Source organism: Mustelus asterias, chromosome 19, assembly GCF_964213995.1.
Source record: "Mustelus asterias chromosome 19, sMusAst1.hap1.1, whole genome shotgun sequence".
Taxonomy (NCBI): Eukaryota; Metazoa; Chordata; class Chondrichthyes; order Carcharhiniformes; family Triakidae; genus Mustelus; species Mustelus asterias.
The window spans coordinates 56,432,609-56,447,225 of record NC_135819.1 but is presented as its reverse complement, the minus strand read 5'-3'; the positions used below and the strand labels follow the sequence as shown (position 1 = coordinate 56,447,225).

Here is a 14,617-nt window from a genome sequence, read left to right as displayed (position 1 = left end):
AATTTTTTTTAACAGTTCATAATGTTCACTGCAAGTTCTCCGAATATGTTTGCGACTTGGAATGACATTGGGTTTGATTTTCTTTAGTCCCTATAAGGCGAATTTTCCCATTCCACCCACCACGGGAATTGTAGCAAACAAGGGCGGACCATGGAAAAGTCCGTTGACCTCAGGCGGGATTTTCCGGTTTTGGGGTGAGCGCAGCCAGAAAATTGTGTGCTTTAACTTTTGTGTATTTTACATTTCAATTCCAAACAACTCAGAACATTTTCACTGCTGCCACACGAGGAGTGAACGCTTTCATTAAATGATCAATACTTTCAGTTCACAATCAAGGATCATTCCTTTTCACCTCTTCCAATGAACTTCTGCCGATAGGCCAAAGTAAAAGTTTTGTAAGAGTGCCTCACTCTCCCATTGGATGGAAGCAGTCTATATTTATATAACGCCTTCAATGTAGAAAAATGTAAGGCACATCACTGAGTGTTATCGAATGTTAAAAAGCATGTTATAAAGAGGAGAGAAAGGTTGAGAAGTTCAAGGAAGCTTTGGCCGGGCGGCAAGGCAAAGGAATGTGATACACAGGAGGCCACAGTTTGATGAGCTGGAGTAGTTTTGAGAAAGGGTGAGGCCTTGGAGAGATTTGAACATGAGGTGGAGAATGAGGCACTGAGGGAGTAGGAACCAGTGTCAACTATGGTCAGTTACAATTGAAAGTTATGCAGCTTTCCTGGCCAGTCCCACTCTTTAATCAAAGAACTAAAGTTTATTTTTATATTGATTAATAACGGTAACTGATAGAATTGCAGGGAGGGAACATACAGCTGATGGGATAACACATCATTTATCCTCCAGAATTGAGTCGTGGTCTGCAAATCCGTCAACACTATTTGTGGCGAGGGGATTGTATAATGGCAAATGAGACGTCTCAACTCAACTGTGGAGAATTTGTGAGGGGTAACTGAAAGGAATGAGAGTTAGGAATATTATGGCGTGTTTCTTGAAGCTGAGTGGAATTGTACCCGATATAAATGACAAATTCCATCTTTCAAATCCCATCCTTCTTCAGATAAACATCAAGATACTCAGACTCTTTTTCATTCTTTTGGATCAAGCTCAGTTTCCACTCGTTATGACAGTATTGCCATTTTATTCTATTGGCTCAGTAATGGGTCCAGTGTTTTCCCACCATCATTATTTAGATTTAAAGGGCTGTGGATAAGAAATTATTTAATTTGATTTGTTATTGATACATGTATTGGGATACAGTGAAAACTATTGTTTCTTGCGCGCTATACAGGCAAAACATACCATTCATAGAGTACATGGGGAGAAGGAAAGGAAAGAGTGCAGAATGTCGTGTAACAGTCATCGCTAGGATGTAGAGAAAGATCAACTTAATATAAGATAGGTCCATTCAAAAGTCTGTTGGCAGCAGGGAAGAAGTTGTTCTTGAGTCGGTTCGTACGTGACCTAAGACTTTTGTATATTTTTCCTGACGGAAGAAGGTGGAAGAGAGAATGTCCGGGGTGTGTGGGGTCCTTGATTATGCTGGCTGCTTTTCCGACATGACAAATGACGAACAGGAAAAGTCTGAAAAGGCATTTCTCGAGTTTTGATTGTGTTATTTTTTTGAAATATCTACAGAAATAGTGGGGCAGCAAAAAGCATATAGATTACTTTGTTTAGCAAGTCAGATTTGGTTTACAATCCATATTTCAGTTTTGATTGCCGGTATCATTTGATGGACAAGCAAGAGACCATCAGGTAACGATTCTGTGAATTACGTTGTACAATTTGAGCTGTCAGTAACTACTGGAGATTTTCTGCAATTTTCTGCAATAGTAACAATTCTACATATCATTTAGTTTGGACGTCAAATACAGGATGCTATTAACTTGTCTGTCTTAGATTCAGGAAACTGGTACATGTACAACAGTGAGACTGGGCAGCGGAAATGGTTGTGATGGATAGAAATCATTGGCAATTACTGGGTGACAAGATCATTTTCTCTTGTGTTCAAATTAACACAAATTTATATCTATGTTTCTTATGATGGATTATGGCATAAACATACAATGTTTCAAGATTTGGTACAGTAATATATACAATAAAAATTATATCTTCATTTATACTCTACTGTTGGAACAGAATTGCTGACATTTAATTTGGCAAAGCTGATTGGACATCTACTCACCTCTGATCATTCCTGTTTGAGCCTGTTATTTATACCTATTAATACAGGCAGGAATAGGAGAGAACCAAAACCATGTTTATTATTTTTTTCTTATGGCTGTAGTGTATGTTTGGAAAGCAAGGTGTGTGTACTTCCCAACCCCTGAGTGTATGGCCAAGTTTTGAACAACCAGCAGCAAGCTTTTGTGGGTTTAAGTGAAAGAAGATTATTTATTTGCACTTTCACCCCAAAAGTCTAATGCCATGTCAATCATTCAGCACATGCATGTGCACACACACAAACACAAATGCAGTTAGAGAGATTAGTGCACTGTTACAAGTTGTAAACAAAGTAGTAGTTCATAGGTCACGCGGTTGGCCCATTGTTGGAAGAACACTCAATGCAGGCCCATTGAAGAAGGCATTTTTCAATCCTGAAGACTTAGAGCAGGATTTTCCAGCCACACTCACCCCAAGACCAGAAAATCCTGCCAGAGGTCAATGGACATTTGTGCCGTCTGCCACCCGCTGCCCCCGCCCCCCCCCCCCCCCCCCCCCAATCTCACGTCCACTGCGGGAATCAACTAAATTCCCCCTTTAATTTAGGTTGATTCAAATAGCCAGAGTTGTATGTCAGAGTTGTTGGGGGATTCCCTCAACGAGATGGTTTTTTCCAATTAATTGCTTACTTGTGTTTCCTTACCATGAGGTCAAGTTTCTGTACTTGTTGATTTGGAATAGGGACCAAGCTGGGAGACTTTTAAAACAGCAACAGTCTCTAGATTTTGAAAAGATGTGGCTCTATTGCCTTTTTCTGCTGCTGATGTCCTGCAGGTGGCGCTCCATGTAGACTGACCAGTCTCCCTCTGGTACTTGGGTTGATAGATTTGCTATGACCAGGTCAAATACTTTAATTGACCACCCAGAATTGTTCGAAGCTCGACACCACAGTTACACAATGGGGAATGGATGGCGGAGTCTATTCACATCTACTTGTGATGAACTGCCTTCTCGACAGCTCCCTTTGTGAGTTTCAAGCTTGGAGCCAGGTAGTCTCGGGGTCTATAGATTTTGAGTTTCAGGTGACTTCACAAGAAATACAGGTGTAAATCACCTAACTAAGTTTCATCTTGGTATGTCCATCCAAGGAGGAGGTTCTGACCCCTGGTTATTTAATCAGGAACATTCCAGAGACCTGAGGCAGAAATTGCAAAAGTCATCTGAACTTCAGCAGCCATTTTAGCCACCTGTTACTGTTCAGCTCTACATTAAAGACATTGCATGGAGCCCATGTTACGAATAGGACGTGTCTTCACTGGGCATGACACTATGGGCCGTGTTTTACCATTGTGTCGTGCCCAAAAACGGGCGCAAAAACATGGTAAAGTCAGGTGTGAGGCCATTAACGCGATCTGCGCCCACGTCGGCGCAGATGGCCACTTTACCGAAACCCGGGAATGGCTACGATCCGCTTCGCGCCTGAAACGGGCGCAACAGCGATTTAAATGTATTTGCATGTATTTCAATTGAATTAATGAACTGCCCGCCCAACTTTATCAGCATTTCCCCCTTTACCGCCGTGTTCGCTGGTCCGGAATCGTGCTGAAATGGACCTGCTGAATAAAAGTCTGAATCGGGCGCTCCAGCTGCTGAAGAGCGAGTTCAGAGCTTCCAACGGCTCTCTGACTCAGATCGGTGGTGGAGGGGAGGAAGGAGGCGGGTCAGATCATTCTCTGGTTAGAGCAGGGTTTCCCAAACTTTTCCAGCCATGGAATCCTTTGGATCACCCAAGAGTACTGTCGGAAACCCTGAGAAACATTCTTATTGTATTGAAGAGTTAATCAACAAAAAAAGATTGTTTCTGCGCAATACGTGCAAACATACAAAAATCTAATTTAAGGAAGTATTTTCTACTTCCTTAACATGTAGATTTATTACAATTAAAACATTTTATGATGAGAAAAAGTACTCAAGTCTTACCTATCAGTCATTTTTAATGGGAGGAGTGCTGCTGGAAGATTGGATTCTCATATTGAACACAAACACACACCTCATTCTCACAAACACTCACCTCTCAGACGCAGACAGACACACACACTCACCTCTCTCTCTTACACATATATACAGTAAGTAGTCTCACAACACCAGGTTAAAATCCAACAGGTTTATTTGGTAGCATGAGCTTTCAGAGCGCTGCCCCTTCATCAGGTGAGTGCAGGATTTGTTTCACAAACAGGGCATATATAGACACAAACTCAATTACAAGATAATGGTTGGAATGCGAGTCTTAACAGGTAATCACGTCTTTATAGGTGCAGACAATGCGAGTATATACACTGACACAAACACCTCCCTTTCACAGACCTCTCCCTCTCTCACACACACTCTTCTCTCTTACGCACACTCGCCTCTCTATACCACACTCATCTCTCTCTTACATACACAGAGCTCTCTCTTTCTGGCACACACATGCACCTGTCTCTCTTACCTCTCTTACAACACCTCTCTCTTGCAGACACGTGCATGCACATCTCCCTTACACATTCACACATCTCTCTCATACATACTCACATGCAGGCACAATCCTTTTTGCACACTCACAATCTCTCTCTTAAGACACACACACACACCTCTTTTGTACACACATCTCTCTCTTACACATGGGCACATCTCTCTCTTACACATGGGCACTGATGCGCGATTAAATCACTCAGGAGGCTGGATCGTACCCGGGAAATAAAGGCTTTTATTAGTAACAAGAATGGAGCATACTATATAACAATACAATCCGAGACTAAAGGGTCACCCGGCAGTGCAGTGACCTTTATACTCCTACAGGTAGGCGGAGCCAACCGGAGTGTACCACAGAACAATACCAACAGGTAGAACCCCCAACCCTAACCCCAACAGTGACAACAGTAACATATGTACAAGTACCCATAGTGCTAACCATCTATGGTTCAGTACCCATAGTGGTAACCATCTATGGTTCACCACAGGCACACATCTCTCTCTTACACATGGGCACACATCTCTCTCTTACTGACACAAAAAATCAACCCCTCAACACTCTCTTGCATATTGGAGATCCTGGGAGTGATTCTTCCATCCTGCTGCTTTTTTAGCGCAGCGGGCCGTGAGGCTCTAACAGCGGCCAATTCGCACAATTTTCGCTGGATGGCCGAGCCTGAGTGCCTCTCCCAGAACCGGATTTCCAGCGCAGTCAGCTCTGCGCCGCGGAGCTGCATTATATATTCAACCAATGATTTAAATATAATTTAAATATAATTAGCGGGCCCAGGACTGAAGTCTCCAGACCTGCTAGCCTCTCCACCCCCGCCAAGAGTATTTCACTCCAGCAGGGTTTACAGTAGCTCCCCACTAGCAGGGAACTAGCAGCCTGACCCCGCTGGAGTGAAGTGGGGGCAATCAGGGCTCCCCAGAGAGCCAGGCGTCCGGGGGGGTGCTCCTTGGGCATTGCCACTTTGGCAGTGCCAGCCCGGGCTCCCTGGCACTGCCCAAAGGGCAAAGTGCAATGCACAGGGGGCACCTTGGCACTGCCCATCGGGTATCGGGCAATGCCAAGGGGATGGGGCCTGATGGGATCTGTGGGGGTGGAGAGTCCCATTGCCACTCTGCAGTCGGGATGGTGGAGGAGGGAGGGAGGGAGGCCAGCGATCAGGGCTGGCCACCAGGGTGTTGGGGGTGTCAGCCTGCTGGGGGGGGTTAGGGTTGCAGGATGGGGGTCGGCACTGCAGCGGAGGGGGGGGGGGTGAAATTAGGCTAGGGGGGACGGGGAGATCGAGGCAGGCTGGGGGGGTGGGGGGGGTGGTCAAGGCTGGCCTAGACATGACTGGGAGACCAGCGATCAGGCCTTGCTTGTTTGGAGGTGGGGAGGGGGGTGGGGGGGGGGGGGGGGGGGGGGGAGGGGGGGTGGTCGCTGGGTGTAGGGCAGGTGATGCGGTGTCGCGGGGCTGGCTAGCAATTGAGTTGGCCAGCAATCGAGAGGCCGACAGTGCGGGGCTACTGTGCATACACTGATCTCGGCCCGCTCAGCCTTATGCTGAGAGCCTCTCCAGCAGGAATAGGCCTTGCCTCCTGATTTCTGAAGTGATTCACACTTAGGCGCTCAGCAATGCACAGAGTGTGGGTGACTAATTTTGAAACTCCCACTGAAAAAAACGTGATTTACTTCAGATTTTACGCAAATTAGATACTTAAAATCTTTGGGGGAGAATACATTTTCCTGTTTTCATTGCACCCAAATACTCACCATTTTCCCTCTTCCAAGCTCTCACTCCCACCTGATGATGACCGCCCTTCCCCCATTCCCCATCCAAGGCCCTCTCCCCCTACTCCTACCTCTAGGTTCACTATTCCCCACATCTGCCTTATGGCACTTTCCCACTCACTAAATCACCCATCACTCTGCTCTCTGCTTACTCTCCCTGTCACCCACTCTCCTCGTCATTTCTACCTGCTCCCGTCACTTCCCTGTCCGCTCTCCCCATCACTCGTCATCCCGCTCTCTGCACTTTCTACTCTCCTCGTCACTCCACTCTCCCCATCACTCCGTTCTCCTTTCTCCCCATCTCTCTGCTCTCTCCATCACTCTGTTTTCCGTGCTCTTCACCACTTTGCTCTTCCTCTCATTCAGCCCTCCATTCTCCCCATTGCTTGGATCTTCCCGTCACTTCGCTCTCTTCATTCTCCTCATCACCCTGCTCTCCCCTTCACTCCATCACCCTGTTCTCCATTCTCCCCATCTCTTTATTCTCTCCATCCTTCCGCTCCCTGCTCTCCCTGTTACTCTGCTGACAACAAAAGAATGAAAGAAGAGATGAGGGGTTTGATGATCCTGCAGCAGCCAGTCTATACAGTATCTCTGTGCCTGGTGGACTTGGTGTTTTAGATCTCCTACTTGGGGCAAGAGAATTCCTCTCCTCATCTTGATCTCTTCCAGCGGAGGCTTCAAGTCCCCTGTGGAAGTGTCTGTGCATTATCTCAATGTAGCTTCAGTTTCTAACTCTCACCCCTACCCACCCAGTCCCCAAACAACTGGCTATTTTCTAACATCTAGTAGCTGAAAAGGCAAGACAATATCTCGAGTCTCCTAAGGTTGTTTTTGATTTGATTTGATTTATTATTGCCACATATATTAGTATACAGTGAAAGGTATTGTTTCTTGCACGCTATACAGACAAAGCATACCGTACATAGAGAATGAAAGGAGAGAGTGCCGAATGTAGTGTTACAGTTATAGCTAGGGTATAGAGAAAGATCAACTTAATGCGAGGTACGTCCATTCAAAAGTCTGAAGGCAGCAGCGAAGGAGCTGTTCTTGAGTTGGTTGGTTCAACACTACTTCCTGTTTTTAGATGCAAGTATGTTTCTTTTTAAGATATATTGCCCAGTCAAAGGATGAAGTCTCGTTTCACAAGTTTCATTGGGGCTGTTTTGGTTGCAAAGCAGAGAGGCTAGACTGGAAATAAAATGGCAAATGTTTCCCGCATTTTCTGTTGATTCTACAGATTTCCAGCACTCAAAGCATTTTCTCAGCAAGATCAGTTTACAAGTGATACGCCGTCCTTATGGTGATTCTAGCCCCATGACCCAGCATTGAAATGTGTTGCAAATTGTTTTGTGGAGTCATCCTGTACAACAAGGCTGTCGCACAAGGTCCAGCAGTAATTCCAGCTCTCTTCATGCCTGTATCATGGCTTCCCTTTCAATCGACAAGTACTGCTGGATATCCTGCTGTCAACTGAAATTAATAACTGTTCACTTTCCAACATAGAACCCAGTCTAAAGAACATATTTTAATGATAACTCATCACCTTTTAAGAAGTTAGGGAAGGAAATACAATAACGAGATGAGCTTTGTGCACGCGTTAATCTTATCACTTGTAAAAATTTGCTCAGTGCTGTTTAGTCAACTTTTTGGCCACATGAAATAAGTAAATGGCCAATTTGCAGAGTAGTTACGATATTCACATTGATACCAAGGGAAAAGAGATAGTTAAAAACAAATTAAATAGTAGGTACCTGGAAAAACCAGCATGTATGTAGCATAGACTGAAAATGTATTACATGTGTTTATTGATCAGTTTATAAACATTGTGGAATATTTGTCACCAAAGAATGCAAGACATGACACATTCATAGCAAGAACATGTTATTCATATTCCAAAAAAAACACAAGCGCAGACATTGCAAACAATTCATAACATCTGCCAGTAAGAAGTAGATTCTGAATAATTTGTAAGGTATCAAATCGGAACTTGTATCAATCCAGCGCTTCAGGAAGTGAATCCGGCAAATATTTCTTCACGCAAGTTGTGGTGAGGATGAGAAAACACTGCGACAAATGGTATTCAATGCCGAATCAAATCAAGTTTTTCATACAGTAAATAAATATTTACCTGGGAACTGAGAGTATTAAGTGATATTGAGGGGAATTTTCCTGTCCCGCCCACCACACGAATTGTAGCGGGCAGGGGGCAGCGACCATGCAAAGGTTCATTGACCTATTTTCCAATTTTGGAGTGAGCACAGCCAGAAAATCCCGCCCATGGACACTGGAATTAAAAATGAAACCTAACTCTGGGAATAAATGGCTGAGTAAACACCATTCCGACGGACCTTCTTCCTGTTGAATCTTCCAGTTAAACAAAAAAACATTGTGAAAGAAGGTGAATCATCTTTTATCCAACACCCTATTTGGTAGGCACTAATTAAATAATTCAAAAATAGTCCAATAGTAAATAGTTCAAAATTAGATCAATACTCGCTCCTTTTTTTTTGAAACCAAATGTGGAAAGTTTGCCAATAAATGAATAAATGTTTCTCCTCACAGTAAGGTCAAAAGTGAACCATTTTTCTTTTAGACTTTCCAATTGGAAGTACTTTCCCCACTCCTCCCAAAGAAATGTTGACTAAACACTTCCAATGCTTGGAATCAAAGGATCTATTCTCAATTCAGATGTTATAAAATGTGTTTCATGTATATGTGTAAAAATATGAAACATGCAAACAAACTGTTCACAATTACAAACAGTAGCAAATCAATAATGTTGAGAAGAAAAATATGTATGTAAAATGTAATTTAAAGTTTTTTTTTATTCATTCGTGAGACATGGCCATCGCTGGCTGGCCAGCATTCTTCCTTGCCCTTGAACTGAGTGGCTTGTGAGGCCATTTCGGAGGGCAGTTTAAAGTCAACCACATTGCTGTGGCTCTGGAGTCACGTGTAGGCCAGACCAGGTAAAGACGGCAGATTTCCTTCCCTAAATTTGGAATACTGCGTCCAGTTCTGGTCACCACACTACCAGAAGGACGTGGAGGCTTCGGAGAGAGTACAGAGGAGGTTTACCAGGATGTTGCCTGGTATGGAGGGGCTTAGTTATGAGGAGAGATTGGGTAAACTGGGGTTGTTCTCCCTGGAAAGACGGAGGATGAGGGGAGACTTAATAGAGGTGTATAAAATTATGAAAGGCATAGATAGGGTGAACGGTGGGAAGCTTTTCCCCAGGTCGGTGGTGACGTTCACGAGGGGTCATAGGTTCAAGGTGAAGGGGGGGAGGTTTAACACAGATATCAGAAGGACATATTTTACACAGAGGGTGGTGGGAGCCTGGAATGCGCTGCCAGGCAAGGTGGTGGAGGCGGACACACTGGGAACGTTTAAGACTTATCTAGACAGCCATATGAACGGAGTGGGAATGGAGGGATACAAAATAATGATCTAGTTTGGACCAGGGAGCAGCACAGGCTTGGAGGGCCGAAGGGCCTGTTCCTGTGCTGTATTGTTCTTTGTTATTTGTTCTAAAGGACATTAGTGAACCAGATGGTTTTTTCGCACAATCAGCAATGGTTTCATGGTCATCAGCAGATTCTTAATTCCAGATTTTTTATTGAATTCAAATTCCACCATCTGTTGTGGCGGGATTTGAACCCAGGTCCCTAGAACATTAGTTGAGTCGCTGGATTAATAGTCTAGCGATAATACTACTAATCCATCTTTCCGATGATAAGACCATAAGACCATAAGACATAGGAGCGGAAGTAAGGCCATTCGGCCCATCGAGTCCACTCCACCATTCAATCAGGGTTGATTTCAACTCCATTTACCCGCTCTCTCCCCATAGCCCTTAATTCCTCGAGAAATCAAGAATTTATCAATTTCTGTCTTGAAGACGCTCAACGTCTCGGCCTCCACAGCCCTCTGTGGCAATGAATTCCACAGACCTACCACTCTCTGGCTGAAGAAATTTCTCCTCATCTCTGTTCTAAAGTGACTCCCTTTTATTCTAAGGCTGTGCCCCCGCGTCCTAGTCTCCCCTGCTAATGGAAACAACTTCCCTACGTCCATCCTATCTAAGCCGTTCATTATCTTGTAAGTCTCTATCAGATCTCCCCTCAACCTCCTAAACTCCAATGAATATAATCCCACGATCCTCAGACTTTCATCGTATGTCAGGCCTACCATTCCTGGGATCATCCGTGTGAATCTCCGCTGGACCCGCTCCAGCGCCAGTATGTCCTTCCTGAGGTGTGGGGCCCAAAATTGCTCACAGTACTCCAAATGGGGCCTAACCAGTGCTTTATAAAGCCTCAGAAGTACATCCCTGCTTTTGTATTCCAAGCCTCTTGAGATAAATGACAACATTACATTTGCTTTCTTAATTACGGACTCAACCTGCAAGTTTACCTTTAGAGAATCCTGGACTAGGACTCCCAAGTCCCTTTGCACTTTAGCATTATGAATTTTGTCACCGTTTAGAAAATAGTCCATGCCTCTATTCTTTTTTCCAAAGTGCACGACCTCGCACTTGCCCACGTTGAATTTCATCAGCCACTTCTTGGACCACTCTCCTAAACTGTCTAAATCTTTCTGCAGCCTCCCCACCTCCTCAATACTACCTGCCCCTCCACCTATCTTTGTATCATCGGCAAACTTGGCCAGAATGCCCCCAGTCCCGTCATCTAGATCGTTAATATATAAAGAGAACAGCTGTGGCCCCAACACTGAACCCTGCGGGACACCACTTGTCACCGCAGGGTTCAGTTAATGTCCCTCACCTTGCAATAATGTATTATAACAATGCTGGGAGTGAATAATTTGCTCTTGTTTTCCTCACTGTTAATTCTGATAATTCACAGTTGGAGGCAGTTCCATGGACATTAACAACCCTCTACCTCCTTGCTCAAGTGGCCATTCCTTATGTGAATCTACACAGCAAATGTTGGTAGACTTGTTCAGTTCCAGGCTTAGAACAGTGCAGACAAATTAGAACTAAGGGGCATGGCCTCAAAATAAAGGGGAGCAGATTTAGGACTGAGTTGAGGAGAAACTTCTTCACCCAAAGGGTTGTGAATCTGTGGAATTCCCTGTCCAGTGAAATAGTTGAGGCTACCTCATTGAATGTTTTTAAAACAAAGATAGATACATTTTTGAATAGTAAAGGGACTAAGGGTTATGGTGAGTGGACGGGTAAGTGGAGCTGAGTCCACGAAAAGATCAGCCATGATCTTATTGAATGGTGAAGCAGGCTCGAGGGGCCAGATGGCCTATTCCTGCTCCTAGTTCTTACATTCTTATCTCTACGTGCTGCATTTTCCAGTAGAAGCCGCTATAGAGTGAAACAGAACTGAAATCCAATGGTTTTGAAATCTTCCTCCCCAAATTCAGTATATTGTGGACCTGCAATGGTAGCACTGCAGGCGTGATCAGCAAACTGAACCGATACCAAGGGCAGGGTTTTATATCCACAAGTCAGGTGGCCGCGCCCCTGCTGAATGTAAGACAGAACGTGATGATATCATGTCGACTGGGACGTTTCCACATCACTCTCCAAAACTACAGGTGGTGAGTAGGCATGTAAATGAGCCTGCCATTTTAAAATGATTAATTAACGAGCTGTTGAACTCGTTAACAACTTAATTTTCTGAAATTTTCCATTGCCTGCTGCAGGCATTGGCCGTGAAAGATATGGGAATGTTTTACGGCAGTTATGACGAGGCAGAGCAATGGCGGCAAAGATGGTCGACCATCGGGATCATGTGGCTGAGTGCAACAGGTTTAGCTGATAAAGGTGGCAGCACGCGCATGCTTTTTGACTGTTATTTTTAAAATCATCTTAGATTTTTCAGTAGAAGATGGGGAAATTCAGCGAGCGGGGTATATTTAAACTTGTAGCGGTGACTGACTCCCTGTCCGCAGCATTACCCCTCTGCAGCCTGATGTCCACACCTATAGTCCCAATGGGGCATGGAGCCCTTCTTTGTGCAGCCTTCCTGCTGGATAGCTACTAATGGCCCAGCTGATGCTGGATTGGAACCAGCGGAGAGAGCAGGTGTGGGAGCATTCAGTTTCGACCACACCTTCCTCACCCCACTGGAAAATGTAGAATCCAGCCCGAAGAATCAAAGCCAGCTCCTTCCTGATATCACACTGCTGCCACACATTAGTCACTGAGTATTGAACAGCAGAATGCAGCTGGCTAATACCTCAAAATACTCGGCTAATGTTCCAAAGTACTTAGAAAGGAAAATTTCAATTGAATCTACCTCATACGGTGCTCTCAAGCATATACTCCTACTGGGGACAAATGGAATTTGAGTAGACTGTTGTAACATCAGCCCATGACTCCATTTAAATATTGTAAATTGGTGGGGTTTTAGATTTACTGACATCAGCAGTGAATTACCTACATACTTTGGCTGATTATAGCAAATATTTTAATACATTAGGGTCTCTGTCGATATCTTATGAGCCTGTCATGTGAATTGAAAGTGAAATCCTTGGGCTTGGTGCAGAGTACAAATGATAAAAATGGCTTATTGAAGACAGATGTAAGTTATATCTGGAGTTAATTCTTGTAGTATTGAGTTCTAGTTCACCCATCTTGTTTGTCCAGTCTGGCTGTTGAATAAATATGCCTTTCCCGACACTAAACAAAACAGAAAGAATAAACTTAAAGACTTGTATTAATTAATTGTTTCACATAATAATGTGTGTATAAGAGTTTACCTAATATGATCGATTTTAGTGGAAGCTAGACAAACTTTTTTTATTTACCAGTGTCACAAGAAGGCTTACATTAACACTGCAATAAAGTTACTGTCAAAATCCCCGAGTCAACATACTCCGGCGCCTGTTCGGCTACAGTGAGAGAGAATTTAACATGGCCAATGCACCTAACCAGCATGTCTTTCAGACTGTGGGAGGAAACTGGAGCACCCGGAGAAAACCCACTGGCAGACAGGGGAGATCGCACAGACAGTAACCCAAACCGGGAATCGAACCTGGGTCCCTGGTGTTGTGAGGCAGCAGTGCTAACCACTGCGCCTCTGTGCTACCCCAACTTAAGAGGGAGAAAGGAATAGAAAGATATGCTGATAGGGTTAGATGAAGTAGGGTGAGAGAAGGTTGCTTGTGTGAACCAGTCAGCCTGTTTGGCCAACTGAATGGCCTGTAGTCTCTTGAGCACAACAGTTCTGAATGGTCTGTATCTGTGCTGTATGTTCTATGTAATTAAATAGAGAGAGAAATAATTGAGGCATGAATGAGAGTAGACAAGAATTTTGTGTAGCTCTTCCAGAGGACGGGTGAGATTCTCTGGCCTTCCAGCTGTGTGTTTCCTGCCAGCGGGAGGTGGTGCGTTGTTTGCTCACAGCGGGATATTCTAGTCCCGTCGCTATCAATTGGAATTCCCACTGATGTCACCCCACACCGGTGGGAAACCCATAGGCGGGGCTGTGCTGCCGGCGGGACCAGAGAATCCCACTGGCACGAGCAGCCCGAGAATTCTGGCCTGTACCTTTTTAGATTAATTAGGGCTCTGATGATGGGTCATCCAGACATGAAACCTTGGCCGGAATTCTCCAGCCGTACACGCCAGCGGGATTCTCCAGTCCTGCCAGCAGTGCACCCCAGTCCGTGGGTTTCCCGCCAGCTTGGGGTGACATCAGTGGGAAATCCCATTGACAGCAGCAGGAGCAGAGAGTCCTGCCACTGGTGAACAGCACATCGCCTTCCACTACCAGGAAGCCCGTGCTGGAAGGCCAGAAACATCTCACCTATTAGCTCTATTCTCTCTCCACAGATCCTGCCAGGCCTGCTGAGATTTTCCAGCATTTTCCGTTTTTGTGTCAGATTCCATTATCCGCCATAATTTGCTTTTATCTTTTAGATTATTCAGGATGGACCAAATAGTTTCGATTTGCTTCTTTGAATGCCTGAGAAAATTAGTAAGAAGTCTCATAACACCAGGTTAAAGTCACACAGCATATATAGACAAAGACACAATCGCAAAATAATGGTTGGAATGCGAGTCTTTTCAGGTAATCAAGAAAGCAGACAAGATCCCGAAAAAAGACTTGATTACCTGTAAAGACTCACATTCCAACCATTATCTTGCAATTGTGTCTTTGTCTATAT

General features: G+C 44.5%; 1 protein-coding gene across 2 annotated transcripts in view; it reads right to left on the bottom strand.

Annotated features, from left to right (window-relative positions):
• Window positions 1-11,467: 11,467 nt before the first annotated feature.
• The window catches only part of LOC144507969 (cadherin-related family member 3-like), a 78,376-nt gene continuing 75,226 nt past the window's right edge, over window positions 11,468-14,617 (bottom strand). For both annotated transcript variants that reach the window (XM_078235591.1, XM_078235592.1), the window contains one exon: window positions 11,468-13,127. In XM_078235591.1, coding sequence (XP_078091717.1) covers window positions 13,069-13,127 — 59 coding nt within the window. In that variant the 3' untranslated portion in view covers window positions 11,468-13,068. The remainder of the gene's footprint in view (window positions 13,128-14,617) is intronic.